Source organism: Scyliorhinus torazame, chromosome 21 (assembly GCF_047496885.1).
Source record: "Scyliorhinus torazame isolate Kashiwa2021f chromosome 21, sScyTor2.1, whole genome shotgun sequence".
Taxonomy (NCBI): domain Eukaryota; kingdom Metazoa; phylum Chordata; class Chondrichthyes; order Carcharhiniformes; family Scyliorhinidae; genus Scyliorhinus; species Scyliorhinus torazame.
The window spans coordinates 11,513,071-11,531,696 of NC_092727.1; the positions used below are offsets into that span (position 1 = coordinate 11,513,071).

An 18,626-nucleotide genomic window follows, 5' to 3' on the forward strand; every position below is an offset into this window, starting at 1 on the left:
GAAGGCATGATTTTTACAGTGATTTTAAACGCAATTAAATCCCTTAAAACAAATGCGGTTAGTCCTAATCAAATAAATAGATGAAAAATATTTCTTATTAAGCAACCTGATTCTCCCTTCAGAGATCATTATTGTTCAATAGCCCATCATTGACTGGTCACATTTTCCTGTCACAAGTCGCTGTATTTTGACAGCCAACATAGGTTCGAAGAGGGCAAAAGACAGAATCATAGAATTTACAGTGGAGGCCATTCAGCCCATCGAGTCTGCACCGGCCCTTGGAAAAAGCACACCACTTAAGCCCACGCCTCCACCCTATCCCCATAACCCCACCTAACCTTTCGGTCACTAAGGGGCAATTTAGCACGGCCATTCCACCTAACCTGCACATCTCTGGACTGGGAGGAAACCGGAACACCCAGAGGAAACCCATGCAGACACGGGGAGAACGTGCAGACTCCGCACAGCCAGTGACCCAAGCCGAAAATCTGGGACCTTGGCGCTGTGAAGCAACAGTGCTAACCACTGTGCTACCGTGCCACCCATAGCTCCATCTGTCACATCTACATGGGGTAGAATTTGAAAAGCAACTAAGCAGGCAACAGCTGACGGAACAAGCTGGTTTCTTGAACATATTGCTGCAATATTCTACAGGTGAAGAAACATTGAGAAAACAAAAAAGATAGTGTTTACAAGGTAAATATACATTTATTAACATTTAATTCATTGAATACATAGAAAACCAGAACCATATTTATTTAATTTTAGACAGGGCTGCCGCTCTTCGCTCTGTGTTCTGGAATAAAGCTCGGATTAGGCTCTTTGCCTCAATTGGTGAGAATTCTTCTGCGAGGGGTCCCTTTCCATCAGTCCATCTAAACAGATGTAAAAACAGAGTGAAATCAAAAACAGGTCTAAGGTTCTAAACATCCTATTCATTTACAGTGACACGGGCATTTAAGGATACACTCATCAATTTGGGTTTCGGCAAAAATTCCAAATCAATATTTTGTGCATTTGGCAGCGGAGGGCGAAAATCAGATTTTTGGTGGGGTGTTGATGGTGTGGGGGGGTGCGATGGGCTTATAGGATTCGTTGTCTCGCAACATAGTTGTCTGCCGAAACAAGAGCCCAGTCTTTAATCCTTGGAACATGATGCTAAACCAAGGTCTCATCTAGATGTTCAGGTGTGGATGCCAATTCCCCTGGCTTCAAGGGGGAACCATTGCTCATGACCATAGATTGGCCTGGTCATTTATTTCATTGCCGCTTGCTGATTCGGAACGGGATCTGTGTTTTGCACATCAATCATCACAGCTCCAACTACTGTGGGGTGCTTTGGGAAGTTTTGGCGACTTGATAAATACAGTACATAAATGCCAGCATTGCCCATTATTCTCTTATCCAGCATCTGCAAATACGTTTGGGGTGACAAGAACTTTGTTTAACATGGAACACAATAATTACCCATTGACATTGATCCTTGACACACAGGCCAACACTGGCATCCAAGACATAGTTGATCCAAAGACACATTGCTCATGGTACCTCAGCTGACAGATGATGAGATCAAATATTCCAAAATTTAGAGATCTCCGGGAATAATAAAGAACTTGCCCAACAGATTTTTAATATATGTTCAATTCATACCCTTTCCCCAGCCTGCATTCTTCTCCAAAAACAACTCACACCGAAGTTGGCAGTTGTTTCCATAAATCAGTTCTATTGTTTTATGCTTGCCTAGGTGGGCTGAATATTTAAATTTGTGCACCATGGCATGGCAGTGTGCGAAGGAAGCATCAAGTCCCGCTAAATGCCAGGGCATGGGAAAACTAGTTCCATTTTCCATTTAACTCAGTGGGCTCCACCAAGCCAACAAGATGATGTGCAGAGGCTGCCATATTCCAGGAAAAGGAGAGCCTGAAAGAGTGAGGGGAAGGTGGGGAGGCAGAGAGCCAGACACACTGGTACAGGGCATGCCCAACCTCCACACCAGATATTCGAACCAAGTTGACTTTAAGAAATAACAATGTGGTAAAAACAACAAATAATTGCTTACGCGCAACCTACTGCTACAGTAGACAATTCCAACAGAATATTATTTTGAAGAAAAAACCTTGACGCAGCTATTTAAGTACTGTAATACACAGTATTGCAAAAAGCAGAAATGATCTATTTATGAGTCATTTATAATCCAGGAATGTACCTGTCCACCAGTTCCTGCAGACTCGCCTGAAGCACTATCATTAGCTCCTTGAATTTCAACCATTTTGGCACATACACTGGAATTTCTTCTTGATACTTTTTGTTTCTGCTTTCTTCAGGTAGTGGTTGAAAGATCTGCGGCCCTTCCTCGAGTACAGTTTTACACAATGAATAGAGGCAATCTGCACTTTCCGAGGAGATATCCTGCAAAATGCAGAGTTGAATGATTCTTAAAACTAATACAATTCAACACAAACTTGATACAGCATCCATAAGCAGAGCCCTCAATAAGACATAGACGACTCTACTGTACAAGCTGAGTAATAGTCTCACTGCCACAGGAGGGGAGTCACTGGGCTCTTGGTTCTGTGGTGAATAAAACTTTAACAAGCCACAATTATTACTCTGACTTTCCTCTATTCCCACTTCCCAGCTCCTGTTAAATATAATATTTAACATATAGAAAGATTGAAAAAAATCAAAGGTGGACACCACACTTCATTAAAGTTTTAATTTTTCAAATGCCCCAATACAACGAATAATGTGATTGGAAGTTGGTGGATTTTGATTCCACTCTAGCACATACGGTGACATTTCAGCATAATACACGGGTTTACCAAGCTTCTAACTAGTCATCTTGCTCTGGTTAATGTTGAAGATTGCATCGTAACTGTTTAAAATCAAACAGGAAGATGTCCTGGTGCCGTGGCCGACTTACAATCTGTGGTATTATGAACATTTAACATCTGCATGGGATTTTCAGCATAAAAACAGGCCACTTAACCTATCTGGTCTATGCCAGTGCTCCACCAGCTTTCTCCCACACTTTATCTCGATTAAACCAGCATCTGCTTTCCTCCCTCACGTGATTATCTAGCTTTTTCTTCAAAGCAGCTATACTCTTTGTCTCAACTACTCGACGTGGTAGCACATTCCACATTCTAACCACTTTTTGGGTAAAGAAGTTTCTTCCTATTATGAATTAATATTTAAATATTAATTCAAGGATTTATGAATTAGTATTTAAATTAACAGCACGCAATTTGCGACCCTGCATGCGGACTTTGTTTCTACTTTTCCACGGTACCAACCCTTTTCATAATTTTAGACATCACTATTAAGTTTCCCCCCCCCCCCCCCTCTCAGCTTTTTCAAGGAGAGAACTCCAGCCTGTTCAGTCTTTTCCAATAGTTAGACCCGCACAGTGCTGGTATCATTCTTGTCCATCCTTTTTACACCTTCCCCAGTGCTTCTGTATCTTAAGACCAGAACCGTGCATGATACTCAGAAGTCTCGTGTTGCATGCACAACTTAAAAAAGACAGGAGGGCAAGGACCTTAATTTCAATACAGGAGGAAATAAGAAAGGGGAGTACAGGATATCAGTTCATGAAAAAAATTGACGAATGGAATGTCACTTTTATATAACAGCAGGGTATTGTACACAAGTCTCATTTAAAAAGATTTTCGAAAACCTACAAAATTATGAACAGCCAAAATAAAATTAAACACTTCTTTTGACGCCTCGTTCATTACTCCAGGAAGCCGCATTACTCATCAATAATAACATTTGAATTCTCCATTTTGCACCCTCCGTACAAAACATACTGTTACACAAAACTTCACTGAAGCCAAACATAATGAAAATAAAAACTTAATTTCCATCCAACTTCACCATCCATCTCCCCCCCTGGCATATTCATGTCTAGTACTGAACTTCAAATACAGCTGATCTGTGCGAATGAACAAGAACCTTTCATCGTCCTGATGATGAAACAACAGAATTCCACTCCTGGGGACGTTATAGCCCTTGTTCAAAAGATTATTTAATTTTATTCCAAATTACCTCTAGTGCTGTGACTTTGTTCACAATCTCTGTGACTGCTGTGTTAAGCAAAGTGCCCATGGCTTTGCAATATATATGAACTGGAAGCACATCTTGCCAAACTTTGCCCAACCTCTTTAACTGATGAATCACCTGCAAAAGAGAAACCAGGGAAAAAAAAGCAACCTTTTAGATAAACTCAGCTGATGACTAGAATAGGGCAATTTTAATACATCACTGGGTGAGATCGATACCACAAGCTTCCCAATACTGCAACAGGATCTCCCATCAAACCTGTATGGAAGATTGCAGAACTGAGAGTGGAAAACAGTCAGGCAACGGGGTACTCGAACTCCGCAACCTGCTCCCTCAAATACCAGACAATACCATGGCCAAGTTATCAACGGGATCCATTTTTCAATTAGATTTGTAACGATTTTAATGGGAATCAGTGAGGCTTCAACAGCAAAGGGTTTGCATGAAACTGATCTGAAGATAAAAGTCATGATTAAATTGTGAGCTGGCTACTAATAAACTATCAAGTTGCTAATTAGAATACATGTATAGCACAGTTGAGGGAGGCAGGTTGGCACAGTGGTTAGCACGGCTGCCTCATAGCGCCAGGGACCCAGGTTCAATTCCGACCTTGGGCGACTGTCTGTGTGGAGTTTGCATGTTCTCCCCGTGTCTGCATGGGTTTCCTCCGGGTGCTCCGGTTTCCTCCCACAGTTCAAAGATGTACGGGTTAGATGGATTGGCCATGTTAAATTCCCCCTTAGTGTCCAGGGATGCATAGGTTAGGTTGCAGGGATCGGGTGGGGGAATGGGACGAATAGCCTCCTTCTGCATTGTAGGGATTCTCGAATAGGATCCTGGTCTTGGGGTTTTGCTTGTCAATGGTGTTTGTTTAAACTAAAGACGCAATAACATCATCAATTGCACAGCAACAGATTAATATCAAAACATTAATGATCATACATGGAAGAGCAAAGGCTGCAACTATGGATAATAAATGTAACTTCTGGCTAACAATTAAAAATAGGACCGAGTCATACTAACTTATGTTTATGTCACAGGGTGCTGACGACAATGATCAGAATTAGACTGCTCAATTTGACAACGAGGTGCTCAAAATAAAGTTTAAATGTTACACAATGTTCCAAGTGATGTTTGCTGAAAAACTTGCCTGTAACTTCCACGGAGGGGCAATCAGCGGCGGACTGCCACTCCATAGCAACTGAAATCCACAGCACCTGTCTCGCCACTTTGCTGACTCAGGCCAGGGGAGGCTGAACAGCGAAGCAGCTCAGGGGCTTGAGCAGCGAAGTGTAAAAGGAGCAGAGTGAAGGAGGACACACTTCCTTTATATGGCACCAGCTGCTGTAAAACAGGTGAGTTTTAAGGGTCCAATGAAAGGGAGAAGGTTAAGTTTCAACGGAAAGCGAATGGAATGTTGGGGTGGGGATTCACATATATCGGCCGTGGGGGAGGTTGGGTTGGCCTGGCGTCGGGTCAGGTCTACACATGACTGGTGTGAGCTTATGTCCAGGCACTTTTGGGGGGGGGGGGAAGAGAGAGAAAGAGAGACAGAGTGGTTGTGGGAGCGGTACCCTGCGGACACGAGGCATGTGCCATGCGTGGCTTGGTCTTGGAGACAGTTACTCTGAAATTAGAAGTGCTTTTTTCCTTCCAACTCCCTCAGAGTAACTATGAGGGTAAAACTGGCAGAATCATCTGAAGTTAAGTGATTTAAATCACTGTGCCTGATGGTTCCCAGCCCAGTGTAATTGTTCAGATAAATAATAATAATAATCTCTTATTGTCACATTCCGGCACCTGTTCGGGTAAGCTGGTACGGGAATTGAACCCGCGCTGCTGGCCTTATTCTGCATTACAAACCAGCAGTCTAGCCCAATGAGCTAAAATGCACACTTCTGGATAATTGCCGGGTGCACCCTTATGTAGGAACTTCCAAGAGGGATTCCCCAGTACATCATTGGGGTATCCCCTCAAACCCTACGCTGGGAAGCCAAGACGTTATGGCCCAATATAAATTTTGTAGTCGGACAAGGATTGTGCCTAAAATCAGCAAAATCGTCTTCTGAAGACAGAGAAATATTAAGCTACTTTCAAGCACTCACTCCATTCATTAAAATGTAACATTCTACAACCTTTAAACAAGATATTGAAATATCTGAATCAGTAATCACCAAGAGTTGTCAATGGATAAATAGGAATATCTAAACAGATTCCTGCCCAACATCACACAAAGTACTGAGGTGCAATCTGAATCTCTTGTCTGGAAACATGTTTAATACAACACGAACAGGAAACACGGAAACCACACCGATCAGTGTGAAAGGACAGGTCACGTTTCAAGTTTCAGTTTAATATTTTATTTAGATTCTGATAAATGTGCCTCGTATTTTCTCGCAGTTCAACATTACTTTTCTCGTGAATGGCTACAGGCCATCACATGGCCTAGATACATTAACGGTGTTCAAAAGGCATCTTGCCAAATACACGGATAGGATGGGTATAGAGGGATATGGCACAAGGAAGTGCTGAGGGTTTTGGCCAAGGTTGGTATCATGACCGGTACAGGCTTGGAGGGCCGAAGGGCCTGTTCCTGTGCTGAATTGTTCTTTGTCCTTTGTTCAGATCAATAGTACAATTCAGTCAAATCATCAGTATAATGGGATATAACTAATAGTAGATGGTCTATCATACATGCATACTATGTCCTAAAACACAAGGCAACAAGTTTGAAAACAGCTAGCCTGTCTCTTCTTTCAGACACTGGCAAATCTCCTGCGTGTGTCGATAGCATTTCGAGCACACCAGCCTAACTTGCCAATGCTTTTCAATGTGCTTCATTCATGTCACCTCTCGCCCATCTTCACATAACCCAATTAGTATACCCCCCTATTCCTTCATTTTTATTATTTTATGATTTCTGGGGAGTACATTGTGTTAAACACAAGTAATCAAGTCATTGGATTTGAATGGGATAAGGATGATGCAATTAATGAGTTGAGCCAGGGGCTGAAGCAATCAGGTTTTGAGTCAGTCGGTTTAGATTTGGCTGTGAACAGAACAGCTTTTGGAAAAAAAGATGTCAATTTCAAGAGTGGTTTGACACAGACAAGAACCTGCAGGCTGTTTCCTGAAGGATCTCTCTCTCTCGCTCTCTCCCCATGCCATCTCTATAACAGCAAGTATTCCTGTGATTGCTAACTGCATTTAAAAACGTTTTTTGACCGTGATGGGTTTTGCTTGATTGGAGATAGAGAAGATAGCAGTTAGGTGTTAAGAAAGTGTTTCATTTTGTTGTTAAGCATTATTTAACTGGTAATAAGAACTAGTAGCAGGAGTAGGCCATCTGGTCCCTCGAGCCTGCTCCGCCATTCAATGAGATCATGGCTGATCTTTTTTGGACTCAGCTCCACTTTCCGGCCCGAACACCATTACCCTTAATCCCTTTATTCTTCAAAAAACTATCTTTATCTTAAAAACATTTAATGAAGGAGCCTCAACTGCTTCACTGGGCAAGGAATTCCATAGATTCACAACCCTTTGGATGCAGAAGTTCCTCCTAAGCTCAGTCCTAAATCTACTTCCCCTTATTTTGAGGCTATGCCCCCTAGTTCTGCTTTCACCTGCCAGTGGAAACAACCTGCTTGCATCTGTCCTATCTATTCTCTTCAGAATTTTATACGTTTCTATGAGATCGCCCGCATCCTTCTAAATTCCAACAAGTACAGTCCCAGTCTACTCAACCTCTCACTATATTTTCTGCGCTGTTAAAGTTAGTTTAATAGTGGTGTTAATAATGTTTGTTTTAATATGGCATATCGCTATTGATTGTGGAGTCACCTTTCCTCGCAGCTTTACAAATAAAAAATAAATTGGGGTTTCTGTCCGGTATTCCAGCAAAGGTTGGGGTTTGGTCCAGGATCGCAATACTCAATCATGCTCAGCCTCTCCCGATGGTCATTAACCTCTCAAATCTGATATGATTCTTGTAAAACTTTAATCGTACATTCTCCAGTCCTTGTATTCTTGAGATCATAACGATGCGCAACACCATACAAAACGGTTCATTTTTATTTCAGATCTTAGGCATTTACCATTATAATTTTTCTTGCCGTAGTAAATTCTCCAATGCCTCTGCAAACATGAAAGAACGTGAAAGTACACCAACCTGCCGGACAGCTTTGCTTGCTGCCGAGTAGTTATCCACATCATCCAGGCTTGAAAGATTTCTTGCAGTCGACAACCTTTCCAACAACTCATCCCTCTGGGCGCGCAATTGTGCTAAGAAACACTCCGTCCCTGGCAATGTGAAATGCAATGCCGTTTAAAAATAAGGATTTTTTACAAAGGCTCATTCGTTGCAATGATCGACTTCAAACTCCAAAGACACCCAATCCATCACAACCCCACCCCCCGCCCCCCCAACAACAAATTGATTTTGACTTCACTTCAGCCACATTTACTATTTAAGGTGACACCTGCTTTTGAAGAACGAGTAAATTAAAATCTATTCATCCAGTACACAATTTGTTTTGTAATTTTTAAAAGCAAGATTCACGTTTGGATCTTTGGACAAGAATAATGAAAGTACAATTACATATCAAAAGTGATGGAATACAGTGACCTACATGGAACAGTATTTAAAATATGATCATTTAAAATACAATATTCTTTCGCTATCGATTCCTCTCCCATTTCTCCAGTCAAATGCTTCCACTCCACCGCTACATAGACAGGGTGACTAATTTGTTCCAACGCCTTCAATGAAAAGTGAAATACATCCAGGTTTCTGGCCTCAATGCATTTGTTGGCTGATGCACCCAATTCCGCACCCAATTCCCAAATGCAAGGTAAGGACACTTTCCAGAGATGGATCAAAAATGTTCAAAAACTAGAGGTGCTTTTATCCACCTGTTATGTTTTTAAAAAGTTAATCATGGGATGTGGACATCGCTGGCAGGGCCAGCATTTATTGTCCATACCTAACTACCTTTTCAACTGAGTGGCTTGCTCAGCCACTTCAGAGGGCATTCCGGAGTCAATGACATTGCTATGGTTCTGGAGCCACATGGAGGCCAGACCAGGTAAGGACAGCAGAATCCCTTCCCGAAAGGACATGAGTGAACCTGATGCGTTTTTACGACAATTGACAAAGTTTTCATGGTCATCATCAGACATCTAATTTCAGATTTTCTTTTACGGAATTCAAATTTGCTTGCTGGGATTCGAACCCAGGTCCCCAGAGCATTACCTGGGGTCACTGGAATACTAGTTAGTCTTCGGCATTCAGAATAATGGAGTCCTGAGAGCCCCGGGCTCGAAAGAAAGAACTTGCACTTTTAACACTCTGTCAGGGGTTCATCAAACAAACAAAACATCTAGCTTCTGCGCAGAATGATCAATGACAAAGGGTCACCTGGGCTCGAAACGTTAGCTCTTTTCTCTCCCTACAGATGCTGCCAGACCTGCTGAGATTTTCCAGCATTTTCTCTTTGGTTTCAGATTCCAGAATCCGCAGTAATTTCAGATTCCAGCATCCGCAGTAATTTGCTTTGGAGCAATGAATTTGGTTTGGCGGTTTTCAAGGTAGAAACGTGAGCCAGAACTCAAAAGGCAAGAATATTGTCATTCCTACTCCTAACACTGCTGCTGGGTCAAGCTGACAGTCAAATTCAAATGTGAAACTTTGCAGTTTCACGTAATGGATAGGAGGGAAGGGGTGAATGAATGAATAAGAACAGATCATCCACAACTTAAATCAGCAATGTCTGAACTTCAACATCATAAGATGTTGACGATTCAAGTTACATTCAACATCAAACATTTGTACAACAGGCAATGAAATGTTTTCACAAGTTGTAAAAGTTAGAAAAGATACATCCAACTGGGAAACTGTCCAAATGTTGCTTAAAAGGCCTTCACCTCATATTTACCGGCATACTAACAAGGCTGCCAGCAATTTTACATTAACAGCTCGACGGACTTAGTTAAGATCCCGTGATCACACTAATCAAGCAGGTTAAGAAGATTAGATTGGTGCCACAGAATCACCTATTGCTAAGATGCAATCAGTTCTCACAGATGTCTTCAGTTTGAAATACTTACCAATCTTTCAAGCAGTTTAGATCCCAAAGTCCCTGCCACAGAGTGGCGGAATGAATGTTCACAACCACTAAGGGACTCTCAGAGTTAGTGTCAATTTTCACTTTGGAATATTCCCAGAAGCAAAACAAGAAATGTCACCATCAATAATGTCACAAGAACGGCCCTCAATATTAAGATTAGTAAAGTTCTTATTCTTTAGAGGAACAAGACAACTGTTCAATTTCATCCAAACATATCACAGCAACAAATCTGATTCACTGCTGTTGCAATTAAAGGACAGATGTCTGAAATCAGCTCCAACTCCACTTTTTAAGTAAGGAATAAATGGGTCATAACTGTTGTGTTAGAAAATGCTTCGGAAATCCCAGACCATTACAGGGACTCAATGATTAGTGTAGTAAAATCCAGTTACACACCTAAACGTCTAAAACTCGGCACAAAGTCCACAAAGGTGGCAGCTCCATTACACAAAGGACTTGGGAGACTACACTGGAACTGGTGTCCCAGGGTGATCAGATGGTGGGCAATGTACATGCAGTTGTTGTGGTGAATGGCAGCCAGCTGGGGCAACTTCTGCAGGGTGTCTCTGAATAAGGAAAAGAGAACAGATTTAGAATTGCTCTGTGGATGAATCGACCAAAAGTAACTAAATGACAACCGGAACAGTCTTGACGTTCAAGAACCAGTGACCAGAAAGCTATTTTCATGAAGAAACAGTCTGATGGACAAAAAGACCTCAGGTTTCGTTAGTGTTTGCACTGACACTTCCAACAGCAGCAATAAGCAGGATCCGATTCAGAGTAGCAATCTTTTCACAATAAAATTGTGCCATGCTGAATTGTTGGAGGGCAGTAACTTAGAAAATGGTTGTGGGTAGCACTGTTGCTTCACAGCTCCAGGGTCCCAGGTTCGATTCCTGGCTTGGGTCACTGTCTGTGCGGAGTCTGCACGTTCTCCCTATGTCTGCGTGGGTTTGCTCCGGTTTCCTCCCATAAGTCTCGAAAGACGCGCGGTTAAGTAATTTGGACATTCTGAATTCTCCCTCAGTGTACCCGAACAGGCGCCGGAACGCAGCGACTAGGGGCTTTTCACAGTAACTTCATTGCAGTGTTAATGTAAGTCTACTTGCGACAATAAAGATTATTCTTGTTATTAATCGTCCTGAGAAAGGAAGGATCTTCACTGCTACAGCAGTCAAATGAGGTAGGACCTTTTTTAAAATTCTTACGTGGGACTTGAACATCTCTGGCTGCATTGGCATTTATACTGCCCCATCCCTAATTACCCGTGAAGATGGTGGTGATGCAAATTTGCTGGGAACATTTCCCCACCACTTCTTGGATTTAACATTTCTCATGTTGAGATAGACAGCATAAGACTCACATATACAGAAGTGAGATAAACCACAAGGGACAAAGGAACAGAAAAATACACTGATAATTTTTCTTTTTCATCCATTACTTTATCATAGTTACAAAGCCAAAGCTCAGAATGTGGACAGGGGCGAACCCCTAATCCAGCTCCTTGCCTGCTCCAAAAAACAATTCAAACTGAATCCAATTCATGGTCTCCACAAGAGACATACCAGATCCAGGCATTACACCTGATCCCACGCTCATCTTAGCCAAAAGGCCGAGAAGCGATTCACTGATAAATTGAATGTATGTAGGGGTGAGAGGATTCTCGTGTGCAGCATAAACATTAGCATGCCTCTGTGCTGCAAGTTTTTCACATATCTAACAATAGCTATTTATAAACTTAATGAAGAGTCCCAAGATGTTTCCCAGTTGCATTATAAAACAAACTATGACACTGAGCCACATATGGAGTATTAGGTCAGATTACCAAAAGGCTTGGTCAAAAGAGGGGCGTCTTTCAGGAGGAAAGTGAGCTGGAGAGTTGTAGGAAAGGAATTCCAGACGTTGGGTCCCAGACTGTTGAAGGCATGACCCCCATCGTGCAGGAATTATAACTGGGAATGCACAAGGGATCAGAATTGGAGGAATGCAGATATCCCAGAGGGGGTTGGAGGAGATTTCAAAGATCAGAGAGGGGCAAGGGCCGGGAGGGATCTGAAAACAAGGGAGAGAATTTTAAAATCAAGATGCTGCTCGACTGGGAGTGGATGTAGTCACGTAATTCAGAATGGGCCACTCATCCTTCTATCTACAGATTCAAAAGACGACAAGATGATCTCAGTTAAGCTTTGAGCCCAAAGACCAACAGATGACCAAAAATTTCGAACATGGTTAGATCTGAATCCTGCATTTGTAAATCTAAATTACAAAAGTTGAATTACTAACCCATGCAGTCTGTGAAGGAATTATAAAACTGATCTGCACTCAGAACTGCAAGGAAAAACAATTAGCCTGCACAACAAAGTCAGGCAGTTGGCTCACGTGGGAAAATCTCTGGCAAACCTTTCAATTCGGAAAGTACATTGTTTGATATAATATCAACATTTAAGCTTGTATGAAATGATTGTGCAATTTAAACAATGGCCAACAGGTCATTTAAAATAAAATTGTTCAACGGACAAAGTGATTCATCTTAATGCAGTAGCTTTCATACGGCAATATCAGGCACAGAGCTGGTATTCCATCTCTGTGCCACCAGATATAATCACCCATTAGGTTGAGGTTAAATCAAACCTGTACAAATGATACTTTTCCATAAACTCAACAAACAACTTTCTTCATCAAGCTTTCCTATTAACTTATTATATACACCCAAAGGTGTGCACAGCGAGGAATGAAAATACAAACACATATTTAAGCTGTTAAAACAAAATAATGGGGATCAGAGGATTTTCATTCAAGCACATGTCAATTTATGCCTGTATTAGGGACTGGGCAGCTCACCACACCAAATTGACTAAATACAGGGCAGTATGGTCGGCACGGGCTTGGAGGGCCGAAGGGCCTGTTCCTGTGCTGTACATTTCTTTGTTCTTTGTTCTTACACCATTAATCAGCAATATAGTCACGACACTTTTTGCAGCAAATATAGTAACTTAGTTATAAACTCAATTTTGCAAAGGAATTTAAAAGTTATGAAATGCTCACCTGTGATAAGTAGGTACCACATCATAGAACAAGTGGAACATGTTTCTAACTGTATAGAACAGCTGAACAGCGCTGAAAAACAAAACGTACACGGTTAACCACAAACCAGGGATAGTGGAGAGAGAAACCATGTAAACCATTGGATCAATGCCCTCACGAGAACTGGGAAAGATTAGAGATTAAGTGAAGGATGAGGGGGGGCGTGGGTGAGGAGGTGGGGAACAGGTTGGGCAACAAGAACATTTGGGAGGGAGAGGCTAAATTACAAAAAGGTCATCGGTGCAGGGCCGAAGTGAGTGATAACCGGGACAATGACAGAAGCATGCACCCGAAGCAAGAGAGGCGGAAAGAGAAGAGAGGAAAAACCTAAACCAGGAAAGGCAAAGAGAACAAAATGGTGGCAGAGGTTACAATCTAAAATTGTTGTTCAGTGTCCAGTTGAGAAAGTTGTAAAGTACCCAGTCAAATGATGACGTTTTAAGCTTGCGTGAACTTCATTGGAACGCTGCAGGTGGTCAAGGAGAGAGAGGTCAGTGAATGAGAGCAAGGTGAAGAATTAACATGGCATGCGGCTAGAAGCTTGGGGGTCACGTTTGCAGATTGAACAGAGATGCTGATCAAAGTGGTCACCTGATCTGCGTTAAGCCCCCCCCCCCCCAAACGAGATGACATCACGAGCAGGAAACACAGTATACCTCAGTAATTCCCCTGAAAGGAACGTTTGGCGCTTTGGATGGTGAGAATGGAAGAGTTAAAAAGGACAGGTGTTGTATCACCAGTATTGTTTGCATGGGAAGGTGTCATTGAAAGGGGGAGATATGTTCGGTGGTAACATAACACTGGAGGCCTCAATGAACAGGTCAGCTTTATCAGAAAAGCTGCTGAAATGCAGATTCAAACTAAACAGCTCCCGTTTGGTTAAACCTGCAACTTTGTCCAAGAGGCGATCTTTCACTGCAAATCACTGTACCTAAAGAACTGAAACTTAGCACCACCTAGTGGCCACAATATGCAGTACCGAGGACACCAGTTCTCAAACAATCTCAGAAAACCTCTCAATAGGTCTTTCTGTACCGACAACTCAAAAACAGTTTCCCTCTTTGAAAAAAAACAAGATATTATTATCAGCAATATTAGCAATGAGTGTATTCCATACAGCAGGTTCTGTCTATGATTTGAAGCAGACATTAAACCTAATTTGTATTAATGTCACCACTAAACTAGCAGAGTTCAATATTCAAGCATGCGCACATTACCATCAACAGGAATCTCCAGGGAAAACCCTTCAATAAACAAATCTAGATTAATTTATAATGCACAAATATTTACAGGCTTCTTCTGCATGTCTTTACGAGGTGTCGTTCTTATTTGAAAGTCTGGCAATCATTCTGGAATGTAAAGATCACTCACAGGCAACCCAAGCATACAAATCCTCGCTATATGCAAGATATTGGGTCACTGTCTGCGCGGAGTCTGCACGTTCTCCGTATCTGCGTGGGTTTCCTCCGGTTTCCTCCCACAAGTCCCAAAAGACGTGCTTGTTAGGTGAATTGGACATTCTGAATTCTCCCTCTGTGTACCCGACCAGGCGTCGGAGTGTGGCGACTAGGGGATTTTCACAGTAACTTCATTGCAGTGTTAATGTAAGCCTCCTTGTGACAATGAAGATTATTATTATTAAATGCACTAACGACTATTGCCCCACGTGGAATGCGAGGCATGAACAACCATCTGTAAAACAGCTTTCAGGTTAAGGTTAAAGCTCAATACTTAGGTAGAGAAAAACAATTCTACTCTACATTAAACACTGCCCATAAAGATCCACGATTGTGCAATGTGTTAGTCTAATTTTCTGGATGCTGATGAGGCAGTTGTGCAGTTCCAGCATTTTCTGTTTTATTTTGGATTTACAGAACTTATATTTTTATCTACACTGGCCCTGGGAATGGGCAATATTGCCAAAGAAGCAGAGACCTCTGTTCATCCCCAAGAGCAAACACCTCTTACAGTTTAGTAACTGAATGCACAGAATTACTTGCCATTCGGGCGTGGCGCTGGTGGCTTCAGAGAGCGTCTGGTAGGCTAGTTCCACCAGTTTCTGGACGGATTCGCTGATACGGCAGGTGGGAACACAGAGAGTCCGATGACCGAGTTGTCTCCCATTCCCCAGGCTTACCATGCTGCTCGGAGCAATGGCAGACGTCTTTGCCGTTTTTGCTCTGCTGACCAGCCCCAGACTGGGTAACTTTGGTATGGCCACCTTAGAATCTGGTGTAATCTGAAGATTAAAAAACAGCTAGTGTACTTTGATCTAGAGCAAACAACTCATGCTGAAGTATTTGCACTGAATTTAAAGTTAGGATTACATATAAAATGAAAATGCTAACAATCAAAAATTTGATTTTTAAATCCACATATTCCTCTATTCCTGGCCCCAACCTCCCTTTGAATCTATTTCTGCTATTTTCTTCAGGGACAGTCTTCTGAATGTTAGGTTAGAGCACCCCCTAATGTATTGAAGGGTGCTCTGCATGAATGAAAATCCAAAAATTACTGATTGAGACGGCATAGTGAATCTTCCAGGCTCGCATTACCGTCAAGGCTGGCATGTTAAATTTGGCACTAATGATATTTAACATTATCCATTTAAAATAATGACTGATATTTCAGTGAAGTGTTACCGGTGGGAAGGCCTGCGCAATGTTCCGCAATGCCGACTCGAATTGTCAAAAAATGTCAAACCGTGCAAATATAAAGTGTGCAGTGAAAAAAAAAGAAGCAAAATGGGTTCTAGAGTCTGAAACGAGAACAGGTGATGCTGGAAAAACTCTGGCACCCCTGGCAGCACCCGTTAAGAGGCGAAAGCACAGGTAACGTTTCGAGCCCTTTTGGATTTTCGTCAGAACTGTGAGATATTAAAGAATGGTTGTGAGAGATTGCAACAAAACGTAGCAACTTTAAGAACAAAAGGGAGAGGTGGCTCGGCGTGGGAGGGGGGCAGGTTGCACCGAAGCAATACACGTATGGGACATTTTTTTTTAAAGGGGGTTTTAAGATGGAGGAGAAAGGTCATAATCTAAAGCTTCCAAACTCAACTTTGAGTCCCGAGGGCTGCAAAGTGCCCGAATATAAAGTGTCCCCTTCAAGCTTAGGCTGTGGAGAGTTATGAGAAATTAGACAAAGTAGTTGCGGGAAGAATGAAATAAATGAAGAGTTTCACAATTGAAATGCAGTGGTGGTTTTCCCGCAATAGCAGTGTTATCAAAACTAAATAAATTTAGGGACCATATGGAAGAAAATATAGTGCCCACTGAAGAGATTTAAGCAAGAGTTTTTCGAGGAGGTCACTAAGATGATTGATGCAGGTAGGGCAGTAGATGTTGTCTATATGGACTTCAGTAAGGCCTTTGACAAGGTCCCTCATGGTAGACTAGTACAAAAGGTGAAGTCACACGGGATCAGGGGTGAACTGGCAAGGTGGATACAGAACTGGCTAGGGCATAGAAGGCAGAGGGTAGCAATGGAGGGATGCTTTTCTCATTGGAGGGCTGTGACCAGTGGTGTTCCACAGGGATCAGTGCTGGGACCTTTGCTCTTTGTAGTATCTATAAATGATTTGGAGGAAAATGTAACTGGTCTGATTAGTAAGTTTGCAGACGACACAAAGGTTGGTGGAATTGCGGATAGCGATGAGGACTGTCTGAGGATACAGCAGGATTTAGATTGTCTGGAGACTTGGGCGGAGAGATGGCAGATGGAGTTTAATCCGGACAAATGTGAGGTAATGCATTTTGGAAGGGCTAATGCAGGTAGGGAATATACAGTGAATGGTAGAACCCTCAAGAGTATTGAAAGTCAAAGAGATCTAGGAGTACAGGTCCACAGGTCATTGAAAGGGGCAACACAGGTGGAGAAGGTAGTCAAGAAGGCATACGGCATGCTTGCCTTCATTGGCCGGGGCATTGAGTATAAGAATTGGCAAGTCATGTTGCAGCTGTATAGAACCTTAGTTAGGCCACACTTGGAGTATAGTGTTCAATTCTGGTCGCCACACTACCAGAAGGATGTGGAGGCTTTAGAGAGGGTGCAGAAGAGATTTACCAGAATGTTGCCTGGTATGGAGGGCATAAGCTATGAGGAGCGATTGAATAAACTCGGTTTGTTCTCACTGGAACGAAGGAGGTTGAGGGGCGACCTGATAGAGGTATACAAAATTATGAGGGGCATAGACAGAGTGGATAGTCAGAGGCTTTTCCCCAGGGTAGAGGGGTCAATTACTAGGGGGCATAGGTTTAAGGTGAGAGGGGCAAAGTTTAGAGTAGATGTACGAGGCAAGTTTTTTACGCAGAGGGTAGTGGGTACCTGGAACTCACTACCGGAGGAGGTAGTGGAAGCAGGGACGATAGGGACATTTAAGGGGCATCTTGACAAATATATGAATAGGATGGGAATAGAAGGATACGGACCCAGGAAGTGTAGAAGATTGTAGTTTAGTCGGGCAGTATGGTCGGCACGGGCTTGGAGGGCCGAAGGGCCTGTTCCTGTGCTGTACATTTCTTTGTTCTTTTGTTCTAAGACCAGTATTTCTTGCAGGTCGGGATATTAGCTGCATTCTGTTGATAATGCTCCAACACTCTACTGTTATTTATAATTATGTTAAAACAAAACTGCAAAGGACTCAAGATATGGTCAAACCGTTCCCCAATTCACCTCCCCTGCAAATCAGTATAATATGACTGCTCGGGGCTATGCACACTACTTAATTCACCTTCACAGTGTTGTGGATCTCAGATGTCATCAGGTTTCTGGCATTGACTATCACATCTTGACACTTCTTACTGGCAAAGTGAACATTTACATTCCTCGCATATTTTAACAAGTCTGTGGAATGATCCTGCAAAAATTGCATCTCTTTAAGCTTCTTCTCAAACTTGTCGGTTTCTTTTATCACCTGGAGGGGGCAGAAAAACAAGTCAATGCCCAGAAAAAGCAACAAACCAGGATGTCTGAACTGGATAGCAATATTCTGCTCTCATTTATGTCCCTCAAAACTCAACTCCAGAGGCTTCTCGGGTGTCTATAACCACTGAAGCTGCAATAAGGTTTTTTTTTTCAAATGACAGCAAAGCCCATCGGGTCAGGTGTTCGGTGTAAACTAATCCTCCATGGAATAGCCTGGCTGGTTCCACAGTATGTCCGTCTGGAAATGAAGGCACTAGATTTGACTTCTCCCCAAAGCCCGTCTCAACGTACTTTAGTAGCGATCTGCGGTCACAGGAACGGGGGCTCCTGCTCATTGGAAAAATGAACTCAAATTAATTTGAGAAAGGATCTGCTAGTGCTCAACAGTCCAAGGCTAAGATGAGGGCCCTCTCCTTTGGGGAAAGTGAG

At 42.4% G+C, this 18,626-nt stretch overlaps 1 protein-coding gene across 2 annotated transcripts in view; it reads right to left on the minus strand.

Moving 5' to 3' along the window:
* Positions 1–683: 683 nt before the first annotated feature.
* The window catches only part of zw10 (zw10 kinetochore protein), a 45,369-nt gene continuing 27,426 nt past the window's right edge, over positions 684–18,626 (minus strand). For both annotated transcript variants that reach the window (XM_072486501.1, XM_072486502.1), the window contains exons 9-16: positions 18,004–18,186; positions 15,275–15,513; positions 13,236–13,307; positions 10,587–10,756; positions 8,234–8,364; positions 4,051–4,182; positions 2,207–2,409; positions 684–875 (exon numbers count right to left, since the gene is read on the minus strand). In XM_072486501.1, coding sequence (XP_072342602.1) covers positions 755–875; positions 2,207–2,409; positions 4,051–4,182; positions 8,234–8,364; positions 10,587–10,756; positions 13,236–13,307; positions 15,275–15,513; positions 18,004–18,186 — 1,251 coding nt within the window. In that variant the 3' untranslated portion in view covers positions 684–754. The remainder of the gene's footprint in view (positions 876–2,206; positions 2,410–4,050; positions 4,183–8,233; positions 8,365–10,586; positions 10,757–13,235; positions 13,308–15,274; positions 15,514–18,003; positions 18,187–18,626) is intronic.